This window comes from Peromyscus leucopus, chromosome 1 (genome assembly GCF_004664715.2).
Source record: "Peromyscus leucopus breed LL Stock chromosome 1, UCI_PerLeu_2.1, whole genome shotgun sequence".
Lineage (NCBI taxonomy): Eukaryota > Metazoa > Chordata > Mammalia > Rodentia > Cricetidae > Peromyscus > Peromyscus leucopus.
This window is the reverse complement of record NC_051063.1, coordinates 172,323,263-172,345,769: the sequence shown is the minus strand read 5'-3', so window position 1 is coordinate 172,345,769 and position 22,507 is coordinate 172,323,263. Positions and strand designations below refer to the sequence as shown.

The 22,507-nt window shown below is 54.5% G+C and overlaps 1 protein-coding gene across 2 annotated transcripts in view; it reads right to left on the bottom strand.

Annotated features, from left to right (window-relative positions):
- Window positions 1–18,547, bottom strand: part of Nectin2 (nectin cell adhesion molecule 2) — a 33,934-nt gene extending 15,387 nt beyond the window's left edge. For both annotated transcript variants that reach the window (XM_028893845.2, XM_028893846.2), the window contains exons 1-3: window positions 18,194–18,547; window positions 7,227–7,589; window positions 2,467–2,763 (exon numbers count right to left, since the gene is read on the bottom strand). In XM_028893845.2, the coding sequence (XP_028749678.1) occupies window positions 2,467–2,763; window positions 7,227–7,589; window positions 18,194–18,281 (748 nt within the window). In that variant the 5' untranslated portion in view covers window positions 18,282–18,547. The remainder of the gene's footprint in view (window positions 1–2,466; window positions 2,764–7,226; window positions 7,590–18,193) is intronic.
- Window positions 18,548–22,507: the final 3,960 nt, after the last annotated feature.

Below are 22,507 nucleotides of genomic sequence, written 5' to 3'. Positions count from 1 at the left end.
CACAGGTGGCGGGAGGCGCATCAGTCATAACAAACTGGGGTTAGCAGGCCACACCGCGTATGCTCTGGGAAGTGTGAACTTCACCCAGGAAGCCACCTGCATGTCAGCTCAGGCAGGGTTGAGAAAACAACTACAGGGGCTGCAGAGACGGCTCAGTGGATAGGAGCACCCAGCTGCTCTTCCAGAGGACCCGGGTTCAATTCCCAGCAACCACATGGCAGCTCACGACTGCCTGTAACTCCAGTTTCAGGGGATCCAACACCTTTACACAGACATACATGCAGGCAAAACATGAATGTACATGAAATAAAAATAAATGAATTATTAAAAAAAAAGAAAAAAGAAAAGAAAACAACTACAGGTGTGCGTGTGCGTGTGTGTGTGTGTGTGTGTGTGTGTGTGCGCGCGCGCGTGCGTGCGTGCGTGCGTGCGCTCCCAATCCGACATGCCTAGGGTAGACCACATGGGCGACAGTATATTCAGACAGTTTGGGTCAGCCAGTGTAGACATAAAGGAAGTCAGAGTGGACCGGCTTACACTGAGGGTCCTAGGACAAATATGGCTGGAAGGAGCCACTGCAGACGAGGCAGGGAGACTCTATCTCATGGTGGAAGGCATGATATTCCACTGGGATCCTGGGTCCGTTGCCGCAGTGAGTCGGCAGGGCGGTGAAGACACTGGGTTTGAGTGGGATGGTTCATGTATATAATCCTAGCACTGAGGAGGTCGATGCAGGAGGATCAGGAGGAGCACAACGCTATCCTTAGCTACGCAGAGCTCAAGGTTAGCCTCGGGTACCAGACCTCTCTCAAAAAGACAAAGACTGGAGACATGGCTCAGCACTTCAGAGTGTGTACTGCTCTTAAAGAGAATTCTGTTCTCAGCACCCACATCAGGCAATCACAGCTGCCCGTGACCCACCTCTACGGGCGTCTGACACCTCTCTCTGGCCTACACTCATGTGCACAGGCATAGATACATAGAAAGAATTATAAATACTAAGTCTTTAAGAAACAAAACAGCCTAGGGCACACCTTTAATCCCAGCACTTGGGAGGCAGAGGCAGGTGGATCTTTAAGTTCAGGGCCAGCCTGGTCTACAGAGTGAGTTCCAGGACAGCCAGGACTATGCAGAGAAACCCTGTCTTGAAAAATCAAAACCAAACCAACCACCAACCAACCCAAACAAACAAACAAACAAACAAAGCAAAACTGCTGTACAGATTGGTGCATGCTTTTAATCCCAGTACTCAGGAGGCAGAGGCAGGTGTATTTGTCTCTGTGAGTTGAAGGATAGCCTGGTCTACATAGAAATTTCTGGGCCAGCCAGGACTACATAGTGAGACCCTGACCCAAAACAAAACAAAACTGCAAAGGGTCGAATTCCAGCTCTTGTGTGGAGTGTGCTGGGGTGGCTCTCTAGATGAAACTGACGGTTGTTACTATAGGTAGTTTCTGGAGAAGCTAGCCTAGGACACTTTGGGAAGGCTGGGGAACCCACGGTCCCTAGAGACCAAAGGAAACAACACTGGGGAGCAGCAGTCAGTAGGAGGCCCCAGGAGGCAATTTAAACGGAGGTGGGGGTGGAAGGTGAGGGAGGGCGTGTGTGTGTGTGTGTGTGTGTGTGTGTGTGTGTGTGTGCGCTTGCCTAGCATGCCCAAGGCTTTGTGCTCCACTCCCAGCAGCTCACGGGACCAGGATAGTGGTCCACATCTATAATGCCAGCACTCCAGAAGTGGTGATCCAGCCAGGCTAGCAGCCGTGTGGAAACCGGGGCTTACAGGCACAGCTTACAGGCACAGGCTGCAGGCTGCAGATGAGCAGGTCATCCTCAGCCGTCTGCGGAGTTTGAGGCTAAACCAGGCTATGTGAAACTCCGTCTCCAAAAGTGAATCAGTGAGTGAACAAAGTATGCCAGCTGTGCTGGGGTGGGCAGCGTGGACTGTGGTCCAGGGCAGTTGATGAAGACGGCCACCTAGTGTGCCTGGAAGCCACAAAAGACATTGGGCTGTGTGTCGGGCGTGAGGGGTGGGTGGGTGCGGACACTGTTTCCAGGCAAACCCCGTCTGGGAGGTGGGAGAGTTCATGTGTCAGTCTTCTGTTCTCTTGTGTGACCTCACACACACCTCTTCGACTGGGACGAATGTGAACCTACGGGCTCACAATGCCTTCTCAGCTTACCCTTCATTCCAGGGCAGGCAGGCAGGAGCCCACAGAAGCCAGTGTAGGCCTGGTGTGGTGGTGAACACCTTTAATCTCAGCACTTGGGAGACCTGCAGGCAGAGGGAGCCGCAGGCCAGTCTGGTTTACAAAGAAGAATCCCAGTGTCGATTCTGGGGTCTGCATACACATGAGGCCCTCAGAAGCTGGTACGGACAGTAGGCAAGGTCTGGCTGGTGTGAGCTGGTGTACTCAGGGCCAGCATGGACAGCAAGAGCTAGGGAAAACCACCTGCGGGCACACTCACAGCGCACGGAGAGGGTCACTGGCAGCAGGTGTGGCTCCTCGAAGCTCTCGTGTTCCACTCTGCATGTGACCTTGATGCCGTCCGCTTGGCCCACCGGCACCAAGGAGTATCGGCTGATGACGGTGACGGTGCCGGACCACGGTCCCGGCTCCTGAGTATCTCTGGCCTCTCCACCCAGGGTTGAGACCCAGGAGATCCGGGCAGGTGGGCGGCCCCCCGTGGAGACACAACGGGCAACAGGCACGGACTCCGGGCCGAACGTGACCTCCTGGGCTTCAGCATGATCCTCAGGCTGGGCTAGGGAGAGGACAAAGAAGATGTGTGACTCGGACTTGCATTCACGCAACGAAGATCTGAGCAGTGACCGTGGAGTGTGGGGCCACACAGTCAGGCTCTGCTGCCCTGGTTCAGAGCCCAGCTCACCTCCTAGCACGTGCACAGCTTTGGGCAGGCCATTTCCTCTAGTGTCACAGTAACTAAAGTCCCCGCACCATGGGACTGACGTATGGGTCAAAGAACACGCCCAGTGCTTAGGGTCTGTCTGGCGGACGTTATCCTAGCCCGTGTAATGGATATCTATTTCTTTTGAGACTGGTTCTCTCCTAGGCTGACTTTGAACTCCCAGAGATCCACCTGCCTCTGACTGAGATTAAAAGAGTGTACCACCAAGCCTGTGTTGGACATTTTACAATATCCTCACTTCCCCATCAGAGAGAGGCACAGGCCAAGGCTGGTAGTGCAAACCTGTGAGCTCACCGCTGAGAAGGCTGAGGCAGGAGGATGGTAAGTTTGAGGCTGGCTTAAGCTACATAGTCAGACTTTGAATTAATAATAAAAAAATAAGTGGGGGGCCGGGTGGTGGTGGCGCACGCCTTTAATCCCAGCACTCGGGAGGCAGAGCCAGGCGGATCTCTGTGAGTTTGAGGCCAGCCTGGGCTACAGAGTGAGTTCCAGGACAACCAACCAGGGCTACACAGAGAAATTCTGTCTGGAAAAAGAACCAAAAGAAAAGGAAAGGGAAGGGGTGGGGAAGAAGGTCTAGAGAGGTGTGGCTCCGTGGCAAAGCTCCTGCCTGGAATCCCCCAGTAAGGGTCGGTGAGGGGCTCAGTGGTAGAGCTCTTACCCAGGATGCTGAGGCCCTGGGCTCCGTCCCCCAGAAGCAGAAGGGAAAACAAAGTGCCCATTTCTTTTCCTGTGATCACACTGTCCTGTGCTTCCGCAAAGGGATAAAAACAACAGGGATCCCCAGCTGCTCATTACGTTTGCCCTTTGACCTCATCCTCCCGGAAAACACGGAAAAACCTCCAAGGGAGACAGCAAGGCACACTCCCCTTGTGTCTCTTAACCGGGATTGGCCATGGAGCCAGGACTCATGGGTCTCCTGCCTCCAAGTGGACCTGCCCACCTGAGCAGGTGTCCCCGAGCTGTCCGCCCCCTCCCCTCTCCCCTGTCTCCCCGTGACCACCAAAGGCCAGCGATCCATCAGGGCCTCCTGTCCATCAGTGCCCACAGGGACGTTCCGTTGGGAAGCTCCTCCTGACTGTCGAGCCTAGCTAGCTGTGGTGCGCAGCCCTAGGATGGGCGTTCTATACCCTCCAGACCTCATCCCAAATAGAGGCTAACTTCCTCAATGGGACTTTCCCGGTCTCTGAGGCCCCCACCTCACCGGCCTGACCACAGAGACAGAGGCGGCTGTACCCATAGTGCCTGTCGGCTGATTGATGTTCTAAAGCTTGCCTGCCCTCCCTCCCGACCCCTTCTTCCCTCTTTGAGTTTATCGATGGAACCTAGGACCCTGTGAACGACAGCCAAGGCTTTGCCACTGAGCCGCTTCCTGCTTCCTCTCTTCTCTTCCCCCCTCACCCTTTCCCTTCCCCCTCTCTCCCTCTCCGTCACCTCTGTTCCACTGTGCAGCACAGCCTAGGGACACACAGCCGAGGACCCTGTGCACGCCAGCTAAGCACCCGCTACTCAGCAACAGACCCAGTTGTCCTTTTATTTATTTTTTACCGTGTTGAGGTAGGGTCTGGCTATGTAGCCCAGGCTAGCCTCAACCTTGTGATTCTGCTTCAGCCTTGGAGAAGAGGCACATGCCTCCACGACCAGCTTGTTCAAGCTATTGCACAAGAGCGGAGAGCTTTCTGAGGTGTGGGAGAAGGGCTTCGCAGTGTGTGTGTGTGTGTGTGTGTGTGTGTATCCGTCCTTTTTTTTGAGATCTCATGTAGCCCAGCTGGCCTGGACTCACTTTCCACACCTAAAGATGACCTTCGCCTTCGCGTATCCTAATTCTATCTTCCACGCGTGGGGAACGCAGGCGTGCGGCATCATCCCTGCTTTCATGCAGTGCTGGAGATCGAACCCAGGGCTTCGTGCATCATAGGAAAGCGCTCTACCACCATTTCCAGCCCTGCCTTTTCTTTTTTTTCATGCCAGACAGGTGCTCCGCCACAGAGCCACGCCCCCAGCCCCTCCCTGGGGGATTCTAGGGAAATAGTTGATTATAGAGCTTCATTCACAGCAAGAACTTTCTTTTCCCTTTTTGTTTTTCTGAGACAAGAGTTTCTCTGTGGAGCCTTGGCTGTCCTGGAACTCAGTTTGTAGACCAGGCTGGCCTCAAATTTTCAGTGAAACCCCGTCTTGAAAAACAAAACAAAACAAAACAAAAATTGATTTTGAGAAGGGGTCTCAAGTTGCCCAGGCTGGCCTTCACCTCTCTCTGTAGCTTGCCTCAGCTCCCTGAGTTTATGGGGTGACAGGCCTGCTCCCCGAGAACTGGCAAGGGCTATGGAAGTAGCTCCTCCTGTTCCAGAATGTACAGGGAGGTTTCCAACCTGGGGCAATATGGTGTCTGGAGGGTTGGATGGTGTGGCTTGCACGGGATTTTTCCACCTTTAGTGAGAAATCTCTGCCACTGTGCCAACTGGCTGTGTCAGGCCAGCAAGCTGGGAGCCCTTCAATTTTAATTTTTTGTGTATGGGTGTTGTGCCTGCACGCCACATGTCTGCAGCACCACAGAGGAGAGAAGCGGGTGATGGATCCCCCAGAAGTGGAGTTGTAGATGATTGTGAGCTGCCATGTGGGTGTTGGGAATCTTGGGTCTTATGCAATAGGAGCCAGTACTCTTTTCTTTTCTTTTTTTTCCCTCGAGACAGGGTTTCTCTGTGTAGTTTTGGAGCCTGTCCTGGATCTCACTCTGTAGACCAGGCTGGCCTCGAACTCACAGAGATCCACCTGGCTCTGCCTCCCGAGTGCTGGGATTAAAGGCGTGCACCACCGCCGCCGGCTGCCTGTACTCTTTTCAGCTGAGCCATCTTTTCGGCCCCAGGGGAGTCTTTTCTGGTCCTCGGTTCCCCCAGCCCAGGAACAGTGGTGCAGACCTCCTAAGATTGCCCGTTTTGCCTCCTCCGTCTCCTGCACCTCCTCACCCGAGGTCAAGGCAAAGCAACCTAAGGCCTACTCCCTGCTTCCCGCCTCTCCGACCCCCCGACCCAGTCACATCGTTTGATTCAAACAAGCTGTCTGAGCTCTCGGTGACACCCAGGACTCTTCTCCAAGTTACAGCCCTGTGCTCACTCAGAACCTCCATGGCTCTTATTCTCAGTACAAAACCAGAGTGGAGTGTCATGGCCCAAATACTATAGTCCCAGCCCTGAGGCAACTGGGCTGCTTCGAATTTGAGGCCAGCCTGGGCTACATATTGAACCCTGACTCAAGGGGAAAAAATGCTGTTGTCTACTTGGTAAACAGAGTCAGCAACTAGCACTCAGTAGGTGCTTAATAAGTACTGGTCAAAGATGGGTGTCCTGGCGTGCCCCTGTAATCCTAGCACCCGATGACAGAGGCAGGAGGATTTAGATTTCAAGCCAGCCTGGGCTACGTTTCTTAAAAGAAAGAAAGATGGGCTGGATTGATGGCTCAGTGGTTAAGAGCACTCACTGGCTGCTCTTCCAGGACCAGAGTTCAATTCCCAGCACCCACATGGCAGCCCACAACTGTCTGTAACTCCAGTTCCAGGGGATCTGACACCTTCACACCAATGCACATAAAATAAAGTTAAATTATTTTATTTATTTATTTTTTTCCCGGAGCTGAGAACTGAACCCAGGGCCTTGCACTTGCTAGGCAAGCGTTCTACCACTGAGCTAAATCCCCAACCCCTAAAGTTAAATTATTTAAAATAAATAAATAAATAAATAAAAGGAAGGAAGAAAGGAAAATGAAGGAAATCGGAGCTAAGTTGGTAGCGTGCTTGCCTAGCACACACAAAGTGCCATTCCATCCCCAGCACCAAATGAACTAGGTGTGACAGCCAAGTCCTTAATCCCAGTGCTCGGGTGGAGGCGGAGGATCGAAATTTCCCGCTCATCCCTGGACAAGCAGACGTTAGGGGCTGGAGCTGGCAAAAACGGCTCAGCAGGCTGCCACGCCTGACTGCTTGATAACCTGAGTTTGATCCCCAGGACTCCCAAGGTGTAAGGAGAGAACTGACTCCCCAAAGTTGTCTTCTGACCTCCAAACACTGCAGGGGACACACATATATGCACGCATGTACGCACCCAACTTTAAAGAAATAAAGTAAAAAAAGTTTGAGCCCAGCCTTAACTACATGAGTTCCCGTTCTCAATAAAACAAAAATACAAACAAACCAACCCCAACAGAACCAAATAAGACACCTGCAAACACATTAAGGACGGTCCACCTGAAAGCCGAGACAGGGAGAAGCAGCCAAGGGAAGGGCGCTCACACTGTCCCCCACTCACCTATGACTCTGAGCCAGGTCACCCCCCTGCGGGTGCCGTTGGGGAAGGTGGCAAATTCGCAGGTATAATTGCCCTCGTCCTCCACCCTCAGTCCCCGGAAGGCCAGCGTGGCATCCCGCAGGTCTGCGTTTGTGTCCTCTTTCGCTCTGACAAAGGACAGGCGGTCCTTGGTGAACTGAGGGTTGGGGAAGTCCACGCCGAAGGATGGGTGGAAGGCGGCCACGACCGCAGCATCCAGGCGCTGCCAGGTCACCTGAGAGACGCGCTCCGACGTGGGTGGGAGCAGGTGGCATGGTAACTCCACGGTGCCTCCCAGGCGGCCCCGGACCTCTGGGAGCACTCGTACCCGCACATCTTGGGCTCCTGGGGAGAAAGGGAAGAGGTCAGTCACGTGGGGGAGGGGACAAGCCAGCGGTCTCCAGGACAGGCAGTGCCAAGGCAGAGAGGACACAGGGTCTCAGACTAGAGCTCAGGCTGGCCTGGAACTCACTGAGATCTGCCTGCCTCTGCCTCCCAGTGCCAAGATTAAAATTGTGCGCCACCACAGCTGACCCACACCTTGTCTTTTTATTTATTTATTTTTTTAAGTTTATTTTTAGTTTATGTGATGGAGGTTTTGCCTGCATGAATGTCTGTGCACATGCAGTGCCAGCAGAGGCCAGAAGGGGGCATAAGAGTCCATGGAACTGGGGTTAGAGGCGGTTCTGAGACGCTATGTGTGTGCTGAGAATCCAACCTGGATTCTTGGGAAGAGCACGCAATGCTCTTAACAGTTGAGCCATCTCTCCAACGACCCATCCTATTTGAGACAGGGTTTCTGATTGGCCTGCTGTTGGGCCCTGACCCCCATTCCTTGGGTAGCTGCGGCCTTGCTTGCTGACCTTCATCAGATGACCTCCCTATGTTGACTTCCTGCCGGCTCCCTTCCTCCAGCTAAAGGCAGGTTCCTTGTTTCGTGTGCCCTGCATAGTTGAGAAAACAGCTGGGGCGTGAGATAGTGAAACTTTTGTAGCAAACTTTTGCCCTCCCGGGGTTCTTCCACTGTGCTGTGAGCCTGTATTTAAGGCCTCTTCCCTCCTTCAATAGACGGCATTCTCCTGAGAAGAATGACCCGCTGTCTTGTCTTTAATCCTCAGCCCCTCACTCGGACATGGCGAACGGGTGCTCCAGCCAGCCGCTCAGTGGTTCAGCCAGGCTGGCCAACAAAGGCCAGCGAACCCGTTTCAGCCTCCCCAGTGCTGGGATTCCAGATGTTCACTGCCACATCGATGTAGAGCTGTACCTTATGTGCAGCTTTTGACATAAAAGTGCTGAGGATGATACTCTGGTCTCCATGCTAACAGAGAAAGGATTTTGTCCACCGATCCGTCTCCCCGGCTCTGTTCTCTGCCCACCTTTACAGCACTAGAGAGTGGGGCCCCACACATGCGAGGTGAGCGTTTTTACCCCTGGAGCTACAGTCTCTCTCCCTGGCTTCACACAGGCCTGCAGTGTAGTTTGGTTACAGTCACCCTCAGGACTTCTCGTCCTCTGTGGCTCCTGCTGAACCCCTTTCTTGCCAAAGAGTCTCCCTCTGACTTTCCCGAGTTTTGTTTTGTGATCCACGGAGTCTAATTTCCAGTGCTTTGCATGAGCATGGCTGTGGGGCTTTCTACTGGAATATGAGAAACAAGCCTGAGGCTAGACCACTCAAGAAAATGACTCCCCCTCCTTCAGCAACCATTAACTGCCAATATCTCATCTCTGTGAGGATGGGGTCTTACCAGACCCTTCTCCTATTTCCCCACTTCATTCATTCATTCATTCATTCATTCATGTATGTTCTTTTTAAGAACACAGACCTGGCTGTCCTTGAACTCACAGAGATTCATCTGCATCTGCCTCCAGAAATCCTGAGATTAAAGGTGTGCACCACTGTGCCTGGCTTTATTTTTACTTAAACATTTTTTAAAAATTATTTAATGTTGTGGTGGTGGCGCACGCCTTTAATCCCAGCAATCCAGAGGCAGAGACAGGGGATCTCTGGGAGTTTGAGGCCAGCCTGGTCTACAAAGTGAGTTCCAAGACAGCCAAGGCCATACAGCCAACTCTCCAGCCCCTATCTGCTCACATTTTAAAAAATATTTTTTATTTCATGTTTATGTGTCATGTGTTTGCATCCATATATGGTGTGTGTGTGTGTGTGTGTGTGTGTGTGTGTGTGTGTGTGTGTGCAGGTACCTATGGAGGCCTGAAGGGGGAGGCAGGTCCCTCGGAATCAGAGTTACAGGATGTTGTACTAGAAATGGAACAAGTCCTCTGCATTAACTGCCAGCACCTGTCCCCCCACTTCGAACAAATACAGAAACCAGGAAGCCTGTGTCTCAGCTCCGGGAGGAAGTACTCCACGATGACCCAGGGCACAATAATGTGTGGGTTTAAATCCAGGCTCTTAACATCTGCACCTCAGTTTCCCAGCTGCGTAAGGAGGACATAATGACAGTGTCGCACCCTCCAGAAGTGTTATGAGGACTAAGGAATGCTTGAAGGAGCACTTTAGCATGGGTCCACAGGAAACTTGAACTTGGTAAACAAACAAAGAGGCCGGATAATTACAAGTGGCCACTGACAGTGAGCCCCGGGGCGAGGGACTCAATGACACAGCACCCGACTTGTGTCCATGAGCAACTGCTCACAACCCTCTGTAGAGAGAGCTGGGCAGAGCTGCCCTCTTGGACAGTGGTGAGTGTGCACAGTCCCGGCCTCCTCACACACAAGAACTGAGGGGAACTGTGGTGTGGTAGCAAAAGCTTTTAATCCCAGCACAGACAGGGCAAGGGGAGGTAGATGGATCTCTGTGACCAGCCTGGGCCACATAGTGAGTTCCAGGCCAGCCAGGGAAACATCGCTAGACCCTGTCTCCAAATGCGTGTGTGTGTGTGTGTGTGTGTGTGTGTGTGTGTGTGTGTGTGTGGCTGGGGATAGCTCAGAGGTCAAGAGCACCTGCTGCTCTTGCAGAGGACCTGGGTTGGGTTCCCAGCACCCACGTGGTGGCTTCTCAAGCACCCACAGCTCAGCTCTTCCTTGGGCACCTTGCGCACACAGCGCACAGACAGGAAGGGTGGGCACAGCGCCAAAACACTTAGAACCATCTCTAAAAAAGAATCCAGGGGGTCCTGATGAGGGGAGCTGGCAGAACACCACTGTGGACAGACAGTGCCAGGGAAGACGGACAAGTGGCAACTAGTGACGGCTTAAAGAGCCAAACCATCTCCAAAAATGCCTCACCACTCAAACCCAGACCACATTGACCAAAAGGGCTTCATCCTCTGCAGCAGAGCAGGTCAATGTGGGCTGGGGAGAGGACAGCTCAGGAGAGCCCTGCCTAGAATCCCCCAGTGAGGGGCTGGGGGTTTGGCTCAGTGGTAGAGCCCCTGCCTAGAATCCCCCAGTGAGGGGCTGGGGTGTGGCTCAGTGGTGGAGCCCCTGCCTAGAATCCCCCAGTGAGGGGCTGGGGGTGTGGCTCAGTGGTAGAGCACCTGCCTAGAATCCCCCAGTGAGGGGCTGGGGTATGACTCAGTGGTGGAGCCCCTGCCTAGAATCCCCCAGTGAGGGGCTGGGGGTGTGGCTCAGTGGTAGAGCACCTGCCTAGAATCCCCCAGTGAGGGCTGGGGTGTGGCTCAGTGGTGGAGCCCCTGCCTAGAATCCCCCAGTGAGGGGCTGGGGGTGCGGCTCAGGCGTAAGGGCACCTGCATAACATATGGGAAGCCCTGGGTTCCAGCCCTATCACAGAGAGGAGGCAGGAGCAGGAGTACTCTTTAGAAGAATTGTTACATAGACAGATGTGAGCTTCCTGCTGGTTGCTGCTTCCAGGCTGGATGACCTTTTCAAGCCCCAGTTCTTCCATGTGTAAAATGGAGACATTTAGTCCACCCTGTAGGGTCCCCTGGGACAATTCCAGTAAAAGATCTGACACCTCTCTGCAGGCCAGGTCACAGGGTCAGTGCCTGTCCCCACAGGCCACATCTGGCAGGGTTTGCATGTGCCTCAGCCCAGGCTTAGGTTTTACTTTGCTTATTTAGTCAGCTCTGGTTGGCCTGGAATTCACATCAATCCTCCTGCCTCACCCTCCTGAGCACTGGGATTACACATCTTTGCAAATGTGAATTAGAGCAAGCAGTATGTGGAGCTAGACAGAAAGCACATTAAAGACAGCAAAACGGGCTTGAAAAGGTGTCAGCGAGGGGCTGGTGAGATGGCTCAGTGGGTAAAGGTGATTGCTGCCAAGACTGAAGACCTGAGTTCGATCCCTGACCCACATAGTGGATGAAGAGAACATACACATGTATTGTGGTGCCCCCCCTCTTTCACCCCCCCCCCAAATAAACGCTAAAAGTTGGGGAACCAGGCTCAGTGGCCTTCAGTTGTAATTCCAGCACGAAGGAGTCGGAGGCACGAGGATTGTGAATTGGAGGCCAGTGAGTTCCCAGTTAACCTGTGTTACACAGGGAGGCCCTGTCTCAAATCAGTAATAAATGAAAAATACAAATAACAAAAGCCTTACTGCCTCAGGACCTCCAGACCAAGCGTCTAATTCTAAATAAAGGAACAGGTCGGGCGGTGGTGGCACACGCCTTAACCCCAGCACTCAGGAGGCAGAGGCAGAGGCAGGTGGATCTCTGTGACTTTGAGTCCAGCCTGGTCTACAGAGTGAGTTCCGGGACAGCCAGGGCTACACAGAGAAACCCTGTCTCAGAAAACAAACAATCAAACCAACCAACAAAAAAACAAAGAACAGGATGTTCAGACCCCTGTGTGATGAACAGTGTTTTTTGTTTGTTTGTTTTAATTATTACATTTATTTATTTGTGGGTAGGGGTGGGTGTGCCATCTCACAGAGGTGGGGGTCGACTCTCCCTTTCCACCTTTGGTCTCAGTGGTAGAACCTGGCCTTGGCAGCAAGCACCTTCACCTGCTGGCCCATCTCCTTGGTCCCTGTTCTGTTTGTTTTTGAGATGGGGGTCTGGCTACATAGTCCTGGCTGGCAAGGAACTCAAGATCTTGGGGTCACCTGTTTACATCAGCACCCCACCCCCACCCCCACGAGCAGCCTATCTTTAAGATCCATCTCTGCAGGATCCATCTTTAAAACGTATCTTCAGTCGGACCATGCGAGTGTGGTGCCTCAGGGTCCCCACTCTGGCTCAACTCACCAGCCACTTCCTGCTTGGGTCACTTCCTAGGTGACCTTCCCAGCTGTGTCTCCCCCTGCGGCTAGAGAGATCATGTAGCCGGTACCCCATCTTCGCTGCTTGGAGCCTTCAGTGGCTCCTTTCTCCCTCGGAACCCTGCGTGGATCACACCCATGCCATCTCGGGGCTCCTCTCTCTATCGCCCCTCTCTGGTCCTCTGGCCCAGACAAGTCCTACCTCAGGGCCTTGCGGTCTTCCTTGCCCAGCAGGTCAACATGCTTCCTCCTTAGTGAGATAAGCTCGGATCACGGAACTGATAACAAGGATTCTTCTTAACTTGTTCCCTCACCCCAACAAGGCACCAACCACCTATTTCCCTAGCAGAGCCATGAGGGGAAGAGGTCTTTCATTCATCCCTAGAGCCCAGAGCCTAGAACAGTGCCTGATATTTCGAAGGTAAATGTGCTGGATAAATGAACGGATGGGCAATCAAAACGGTGTTATGGATATGATACCAGTTATGGAAGCACACACCTGTGACCCCAGCCTCGTTGAGACTGATACAAGAAGAGCCTACGAAGTGAACGTCCGTTCTTACAAACAGCAAATTGTGCTAGGTCACACACAAGCGTGAATGAATTAGAATGTGTGGGCTTTTCTCTGAGAGAAGCGGGGAGTGTAAACATGTGTGTGTGGGGGGAAGGAACAGGACAAAGTTTAGAAAGATCAGTGACAATTAAAGAAGAGTCTTCTGGGTCAGGGTAGGGGCTGCAATGATGGAGAAGGATCTAGATGAAAGATTCCCAAGCAGGAATGGGAGGGAGAGACTGGGGAAGGAAGCGAGATTGGTGGGGACGTGGAGTTTGAACACTATGGGGCGAGGAGGATGCAGGGATTCTGTGTGTCGGGTGGGGAGGCAGGGGAGATGAAGCCATGAAATCTGGAAGATGGGTTGTCTGGAGCTAAAAACATCTCCTGGCTGGGAGGTGGCGGCGCACGCCTTTAATCCCAGCACTTGGGAGGTAGAGGCAGGTGGATTTCTCAGTTGAGGCCAGCCTGGGCTACAGAGTGAGTCCCAGGACAGGCAGGGCTACACAGAGAAACCCTGTTTTGAAAAAGAGAGAAACACACCCCTTGGAGGCTGCATGGCAGGTGGCTGTGGTGTGACCTTGTAGGGACACCGCCAAAACCACGCCTCAGAGATAGTGGCCAGAAAATGGCCCGTGGGAACACTTGCTTCTCTCTGCTTTCCTCGGCAGGGCTTTCTGGCCACAGACCGACCGACCGACCGCTCTATGGAGTGTCAGCTGGGTCCTCAAACACACTTCCTTTCCCTAAGGACTGGAAGAGCAGGCTTCCTGCAGGCCAGAGGGAAAGTCTGCTGAGCAATAACACCGGGGAGGGCTGGAGCTGGGGTCTCACAGCCCGAGGGAAGAGGACTGGTCGGGAGGCCTGAGTCTGCCGGGGGAGGGCTGGATCCTATACTTCAGGTCGGAAGGAGGAAGGTTGGAGGATATGGAGCCTCGGGTCTTGGGGAAGAGAGCTTGAGTCTGGACCCCGGGCTTCTTAATGTCCTGCCTGGCTGGCTCCTCAAGTCTCCGCTGGCCCCTGCACACCTATAAAACCTGGAGTGTCCTACTCCCAACCCGGCAGGGTGGGGCGGGCCTGGAGTAAACCCTTCAAGGCCAGGGTGCTTGGAGCACTGGCATCAGCTGCTGCCTCAGCCACCTGGTTAATTAATTAATTACATTAATCATGGTTCCCACCCCCACGGCGGACATCCGGAGCCTGTCTGGGGGGTGAGAATGTAACCACTTCGGCCAGGATACACGGCCTGAGCTGTCTTGATCTCTATGTGGGCCTCCGTTTAACACTCGGGGGTTACACAGGGGCCCCCTGGCCCCTTGGATACACAGCCTTCCTTTGCTACAGGGGCTCAGCTCCCAGAGGACTTCCCCTGTGGAAATACAGACTCATCAGGGGGAAGTTCTCGAAGGCTCTTCCTGGCTGGGTCCTGGGACGGACCACTCTCATATCCTGCCAAGAGAGTGGACACCTCAGTGTGCATCCCAGTCCCAGGAGACTATGGCCTCTGCCTGTGTACAGGTCCCACTTCTCTGATCTGTTCCTTCTGCCCCTGTCCCTTGGCTTCTCATTCCCCAAAGTACCAGACTCCTGCCTATTTATCTAAATATTAATAATAGAGAGAGAGAGAGACCATCCATCCATCCATCCAGACAGACAGACAGAGATGGGGGAGGGTCTTAATATGTAGGCCTGGATGGCCTGGAATTCTCTTAATTAGACCAGGCTGCCTTTGAATTCAGAGTACACGGAGATCCGCCTGCCTCTGCCTCCTGAGTGCTGGGATTAAAGGCCCGAGCCACTCCGACATACACAAAATAACAATTTTTTTTCCCTTTTTGACACAGGGTCTCTTGTAGGCTGGACTGAATTTAACTATGTAGCCAAAGATGACCTTAAACTTCTGATGTTCTGGTCTCTACTTTCCATTTTGGGATTATAGGTGCTCTCTACCACCGGTGATCATTCGGTGCTGGGGATAGAACCCCCGTTTTCAGGCATGCTAGGCAAGCACTCTGCAGCCTGGGCTGCATCCCCAGCTTGTTGGTACCCCTCTCGTTTTCTGGGAGAAGGTCTCAAGTGACCGTGGCTGGCCTCAATCTCACTGCGTAGCCATGTCATCTTGAACTCATGTTCGGGTCACAGCTACCATGCCTGCTTTAGGGGGTGCAGAGGATGGAACCCAGGGCTCCATGCCTGCTTTAGGGGGTGCAAAGGATGGAACCCAGTGCTCCATGCCTGCTAAGTGAGCACTACCAACTGAGCCACAGCCCAGTCCATCTCTCTCCTCTTCTTTTCCTTCCTCAGCTCCATAGCCAAGGCTGGCCCTGGGGCTCAAGATTCTGCTGCCTCAGCCTCCCCCAAGCTGGCATTTAGATTACAGGCCTGCTTCCGCCACTCTGGTTTTTTTGTTTGTTTTTTTAAGCGACAGGGTCTTTTGATGTAGCTCAGCCTGTAATCCTCCTGCCTCAGCCTTCTTCGAGTGCTGGAGTTACAGGTGTATGGTCACCACTCCTGCCTTAGGGTTTCTGTTTCTGTGACCCTGGGAGCTCCGTGTCCTTGTGTGTCCAGCACCCACACCTCTCCACATCTCCTGACACACTTTCTCACTGCCTGGGCCATCTCTCTGGGTCCCTCTCCTCCTCCCCTTCCTGCTCTGTGTCTCAGCATCGCTGGGACATTAAAAATGTAACGGCATCCCAGGCGGGGGCAGGGGAGCTGGCCCTGTGCAAGACGCCCTGTCGCTCCGTGTCTGTAACTCCCTGTGGCCCCTCCACACTGCCTGGCCTTGAGACCGGCCTGTGCTCTGACCTCTCTGGGTCACAGGATCTCCACAGCCCCTGGGCTGGGGTCTTTTGGTCTTTCTCTCCTGACACCAAACCTCTCTACCCCTCCGGGGTCTCTGCCTACACCCCTGGCCCGCCCTGCCCTCTCCCTTGCACATCTTCCTTCATTCTTTGTGCATGACTCCATCCTGAGGTCTGACTCCCTCGTTCCCTCCCTCTCTTGGCTCCTGTCCCTGTCCCCCCATTTCTCTCCTGCTCAGTCCTCCTTCCCTAACGAGAAGAGACAGCCCGGCCTGCAGTCCCCTCTCTTCCCCTCCCCCATGGCTGCCTGCGTGGGGCTGCCTGGCAGACACGGATGAGCACAGAGAGGTGGGGAGGAGCAGGCTCAGGCTGGAGGTCCAGGTGGTGGGAGCCCCATTCCCCGAGGAGGCCGGGAGGGAGGGGCAGGCTGAGGCGCTGGGACCGGGGGACAGAGGTGGAGGCAAAGAAGAAACAGAGCAGAGAGGAGAGAAGGGAAAAGGGGGAAATGAAAAGAAAAGCAGTGAACGGAAGGGGGGGGGAAGAAGAAAAATGAGAGGGAGAAAGAGAGAGGGAATGAGGAAGTGGAGGCAGGAGCAGAGGTATGCCCAGCAGCTGGGAATCCCCCCAGAGGTCCAGCAGGGAAGGGACCTCAGGTCTAGGAAGCACTTTGGGAAACCGGCCCAGCCAGGCCACCGGACGGCTGGCTTCCAAAGGCCCTCGAGGGACAGAGTGGACCCTGGAAAAGAGCGCGTGCCTTTTCTGTTTCCTCCTGTGCAGGCTGGGAAGAGGAACAAGGTTTGCTTTGGGGTTCTGTGGAACCTTCTGTGAGCTCACACGCAAATCAACGCTTGGCTTGGAGGGTACGGTGGGCTTTGAGAATTCACCCAGAGTGGCGAGTTCTGATCCCATCTGTCGCTGACAGAGGCAGGGAGCTTGGAGGTCAGGGCTGATGACCTCACCTCGAAGGAGGTATCAGAAAGGAAATGAGGCCAAAGGAGTGATAGGCATTCTCCCCAAGATCCCTCGGATCCCCCCTTTCTGAGGAAACCCTCCAGAAACTCTCCGCCACCCCTGCACCCCCAATCCCAGAGTTTTGCAGTTAGGAAGAAACAACCCGGTCACCTGCTAGAGGCGGGGCGAGGTCAGCACACCTGTTCCCCCACCCCACCCCCAGGCTCCTCCCGGGGCCTCGCCCCTCCTGGAGTGGGGGGTGGGAAGGGGCAGTGCCCGAGACTCCTCCCATCTACCTCCCTAAGTGCAGCGAGGACAAAGGCGTGACCCGAGGAAAGATAAGGTCCCGAAACCGGGAGTAGGGACTCCGGAGCGCTCCAGCCCCGCCCCGCCCCTCCCAAACTAGGTGAAAGCGATACCGGAAAACTTCCCCAGGGACGTCTTTGCCACCGGCGCTCACAGGGAAAGGGGGAAGGGGAGGACTCCAGACCTCGCTCCCGGCCTCCGACTCCACCTGGGACACAGGCGACGGAGTCCCCAGTTCGAGGCAGAGCCTTTCAGCCTTTGGTTATATTTGGGGGCCAAAGGTCAGAGTCCCCTGCTCATTAAATTCCATTAGCTACAGTTAAATCCGAAGCGGCCAAGGTAGTGCCTCTGGCCCCCAATTGTCCCTGGACCCCCAACGAACAGTGTTCTTTGCCCACAGTTAAACCCAAGACCCACAAGTTTGCGCCCCCTCTCCCCCCACTTCTACCTAGACCCCGGTTAGGACAGCTGAGATTCTGGAGGCAGAATCTCAGCTATCTTTAATTTTTCCAGAAACGGGTGGTCAGTGCCCGTCAACTCCCTGAGGCCTGAGGCTTGCACTCAGGACTCACATCCTTCGCCCCCAGAGTGCCCCCAACTCTCATCATTGGCTTGCCGGGGGCCCCCAAAGACCCGAGCTCCCCACCCTTGGTCTAGGGAGCCTCGATCGTGGGTCCCCTCGCGCCCAATTCTCCCCGGGCCTCAGACGCCCAACCTAGCCAGAAGGAAGAGAAAAAGGGGGGGTGGGCGGGTGTCGTCCCTCCTCACCATCACGACCCTCCAGCTAGTGTGAGTGGGGGGAACATTCTTGACATTCCTGAGGGGGGGAGCAGAGACGGAAATCCAGATTCCGGATAAGTGATCGGCGCAGGATGGGGAGGATTTAACCCCTTCCACCCTGAGGGAGGTGGAGGGGGACAGAGAAACCCGGGTCAGAATGGGCACTTGTGATTAAGAGGGGGAGCTGAAGGGGAGGTTAGAAGACTCGGAGACGGAGTAGGGTGTGTTGAGGGAATCTCTGGATCAGTAAGGCCAGCCTGGAAGGGAGCACGAGGGAAGGGCCCTCGGGGAGCTGGGAGTGAGGTGGGGGACGAAGCCCGGGCTCCCTCCACTCCGAGGACGGAGGAAGGCATCCGCGCGTTTTCACCTGTTTCCTGGAGCAGGAGCAGAAGCAGCGGCAACAACGGCAGCGGCGGTGGCAATCTGGACGGCGGGAGGACTGCGGCCCGGGCCATGGGGGGCCCGGGGAGGGACTGGGCCCGGGCAGGGGGTGCCTTGGGACCACTCCGCGTTCACCGATCGGCTGTGAGGGCGGTCAGGGGCCTGAAGTGTCCGGCTCCAGGCCGGCTCCCGCCGCTCGCGGCTCCCCGGATCAGTTCTTTTGGCCCAGCTTCCCTCGCCTGGCTCTCAGGATCCGCGCCCCCCGGCCCCTCGCTTAGCTCCAGCGGGCCGGGCTCGTGACGTCACAGGCCCCGCCCCTCCTCGCCAAGCCGACCCTGGGATTCAGGCCCCGCCCCCTCCCGGAGCTATGACCCCGCCCCTCCCAAGTCCCACACCTGTCCGGCCCCCACGATTCTATCTCCGCCCTCTCCTGGGATTTAGCACCGCCCCTTTTGCAATGTGGCCACGCCCACTGCCGGCGAGCCACGCCCACACACACCGCGGGAAGACCCACTGCGCCCCCTTCTGGTCATTTTACTCTAGCGATGCGGTCACACCCCCCTTCTGGACTTCCGGTCGGCTGCCACCAGCAGAAGCCTTGCCTCCTGGCCCGGACCACGCCCCACTGCCCTCTGGTTAGCCTGAGTCTGTGGGCTCTCATAGGGCCTCCCTGCCCGAGGCTCCGCCCCTCGACGAGGCCACACCCCCTTCCCCAGCCCTTCCCCTAGTCCGGCTGCTGTCGTGGGTCGAGGTCACTTCTCAGTGGACTTGGTCTCCCTCTGATCGCTGCCCGGGGTTCTTGTGTCGCCGCCTCATTTCTTTCCAGATTTCTCTTCTCTGGCTCCCTCACCATCTCGGAGTCTCCCTCCGCGTCCCCGTGTTTCTCTGTCGTTCAGCTTCTGGGATTTCTTTGTCTATCCGTGTGCCTGTGTCACTTGGTCCCCATGTCTCGCTGCATTCCTTTGGCTGTGTGTGTGTCTGTCTGTCTACATCTCTCTTTGCGTCCCTGTCATGTTCTGGGTTCTGTCTCATAGATTTCTGTGTCACTCTTGACGTTTCTTCTGTCCTCACATCTGGCCTCTGCGTCCCTCCCACCCAGTATCTTTTTTCATCCCACAGTCTCCCGCTAGGGGGCAGCACAGACCAACCCGGCAGGCCGAGCCCCGCTGGGTGGGGCTGGACCCGTCAGTCCGGCCCCTGGCCCCACCAGTCCCTCCCGGTGTCCTTGTCCCACTTTCCCTATCTCCCCAGCTTCCTCTGGTCTTAGTGGCTGGTTTTGACTTGCCTCCTTTGTCTCTTCCTAGACGCTCCGCTCCTCCCTACTCCCACCTGCCTCTTCACATTCCCAGGGCCGCTGAGGGGAGCTGACGAGAAAGTCCATTTGGAGGAGGGAGGGAGGGAGGAGAACAGGAGGCCGTGGGGAGGGGGCGGGCTGGGATAGGGTCCCTTCTCCAGCCTGCCACATAACTGGGTTCCCTCTCCCGAAAGGCACGGCCCAAGGAGTGGAGGCTGGGTCTGACCTACTTGTTAAGGATTCTGTTTGTTTGTTTGCTTATTAGTTTGTGTGCTTGCAAGGCATGCCTGCTTCTGAAGGTCAGAGGACAACTTGTTTTGAGTTGATCCTTCCATCAGGTGGGTGCCAGAGCCCCAACTCTGATGGTCAGGTTCGGTGGCAAATGCCTTTACCTGCCAAGCCTTAGTTTGGTTTCTATGAGACCAAGTCCCGTGCAGTCCTGGCTGGCTCCCAGCTAGCCCTGCCGCTGAGGATGTCAAGGCTGGGGTCACAGGTGTGGGCTGCTGCTGCTGGTTAGTGGAGTGTTCGGGACTGAGCCGTGAGCCGGCTGGCTGGCACTCTCCAGTCCGGGCTGCCACCATATCCCTTTAACAATACTATTAACAAAGGCTGTTAACTTCCGCTGTCCACCAGGCACTCAACTAGGCCTGCTGCAAATAACGCCACCAATCAAAACTTGGGGGAGGTGGGGAAACCGAGTCATGGGAAGGGCGAAAATGACTTGGTCCCAAAGTCAGAGTTACACAAAAGACAGGTCCAGAAGGAACATTGTTCAGAATTCCTTTGTCTTTGTTCATTGCTCACGGGAATTGCAGGAAGAGGTCAGGCACGGTGCTGCACACCTTTAGTCCCAGCACTCAGGAGGCAGAGGCGGAGGATCTCTGTGAGTCCCAGGCCAGCCTGGGCTACAGAGCCAGTTCTGATCAGCCAGGGCTACATAGGGAGACTCTGTCTCAAAAAGAAGCAATCCCAGTAAGGGACTGGGCGGTGGTGGCGCACATCTTTAATCCCAACACTTGGGAGGCAGAGGCAGGCGGATCTTTGTGAACTTGAGGCCAGCCTGGTCTACAGAGCGAGTTCCAAGACAGCCAGGGCTACACAGAGAAACCCTGACTCAAACCACTGCCTCCCAACAACAAAAAGAATCCCAATAAGGGGACACTATTGTAATGATCTCCATGGGTGAAAGGTAAACTGAGACACAGGACCTTTCCAAACCACCAGCCGAGAAGTAGCAGGATCAAGTGTGAATCTGCACTGTTCGTGTTTTTAGTAAAGATGCAACATGGCCTCCAGATACCATGTCTGGCTTGGAACAAGTGTGGCATGAGGCCAGCTGTGTGAATAGTAGGCACAGAATAATTGTAGTCTAGATATCGGTGACTTCTTTTTTCCCCCGTGACAGAGTCACACTATGCAGCCCTGGATGGCCTGAAACTCCCTACATAGACCAGACTGGCCTTGAACTCACAGAGATCCACCTGCCTCTGCCTCTGAGTGCTGGGATTAGAAGTATGGTCAACATGGGCTGCAGAGATGGCTCAGAGGTTAAGAACATTGGCTGTTCTTCCAGAGGTCCTGAGTTCAATTCCCAGCAACCATATGGTGGCTCCCAGCCATCTATAATGAGATCTGGTGCCCCCTTCTGGAATGTAGACAGAACACTGTATGTGTAATAAATAAATCTAAAAAAAATTATTTTTAAAAAAAAAGTATGGTCAACATGCACAGAGCCTTGGTGATTTTCTTCTGTTTTTGAGATTTATTTAATCTCATGTACAGGAGTGTTTTCCTTACATGTATGTGTGTGCGCCACATGTGTTCCCGGTGCCTGTGGAGGCCAGAAGAGCATCAGATCCCCTGGAACTGGAGTTATGGATAGTTGTAAACTTCAGTGTGGGTGCTGGGACATAATCCCCAGGCCTCCACAAGAAAGAACGACAAATGCTCTTAACCACTTGGCCATCAGTGGCATTTGTGCGTGTGTGTGTGTGCGTGTGTGTGTGTGTGTGTGTGTGTGTGTGTGTGTGTGTGTATTTTTACTTTAACATTATTTGTGTTTGGGAGAGCTTTATGTGCCCCAGCATGTGGTCAAGTCACCGGAGTCAGTTCTCTCCTTCAGTTTTGTGGCTCTCCAGGGATTGAACTCGGGTCATCAGGCTTGGTAGCAGGTACCTTTACTTGCTGAGCCATGTAACAGGTCCTGGATCATGACCTCCACACCCCCTCACTTTCTCTTCTCCTCATGGTGGGGAGGGCATGCTTGGAGGGCAGAGGACAAACTAAGATGGGCATGGCGAAGCCTTCACCTTGCCGACCACCTCTGACTTTCTGAAGCCCTTTTGTCCCGACTCCGCTGAAGATGGAGGAGGTCTAGAGTGTTAGCCTCAGCTGCATTGTTGACTTTGCAAGATCCCGCCTCCTGCCCTCTTTCTCCATGAGTCAGAGAGTCCGTGTGTCGGACGTCTTTTTTCCCCCTTGCACCTGCTCTCCTGGACGGCCACCAAGTTGCGCTTGGCTTTCTCCTGGCTGGTTTCTGTGGGTAGGGCCGGCTCAGGAAGGAAGCCCGAGAAGAGCAGGCTGGAGTGTGGAGCTCCCAGATTACATGCCCAGGAGGCATACTTAGGACTTGCTTAAGATCGGCTTGGTTTGTTGACAAAGGGACTGGGTGGGTCTCATGCCTGTGAAGTCAGCTTCCAGGGTCAAGGAGTCCCAGAGGTAGCATTTGACTCAAGAGCCATAGCCCTGCTGGGCACAAGGCCAAAGGCTTCCTGTTCCAAGTAACTTACCTGCCCAGCAGCCCTGCTCTTGTGCGCAGAGGAAGCAGCAGCCACCCACCACTGGCCAACCACAGCATTTGGACCCCCCTCACCCCACCCCAGCCCCAATCAGTGGCATTGTCTCATTGACGGAAGCGGATTTCAGCTCCTGGACCTAACTATGACTGAAGATAGTCTGTCTTTGAACTTCCCAGTTATGCATCTAACTTTTAAAATTTATTTTTTT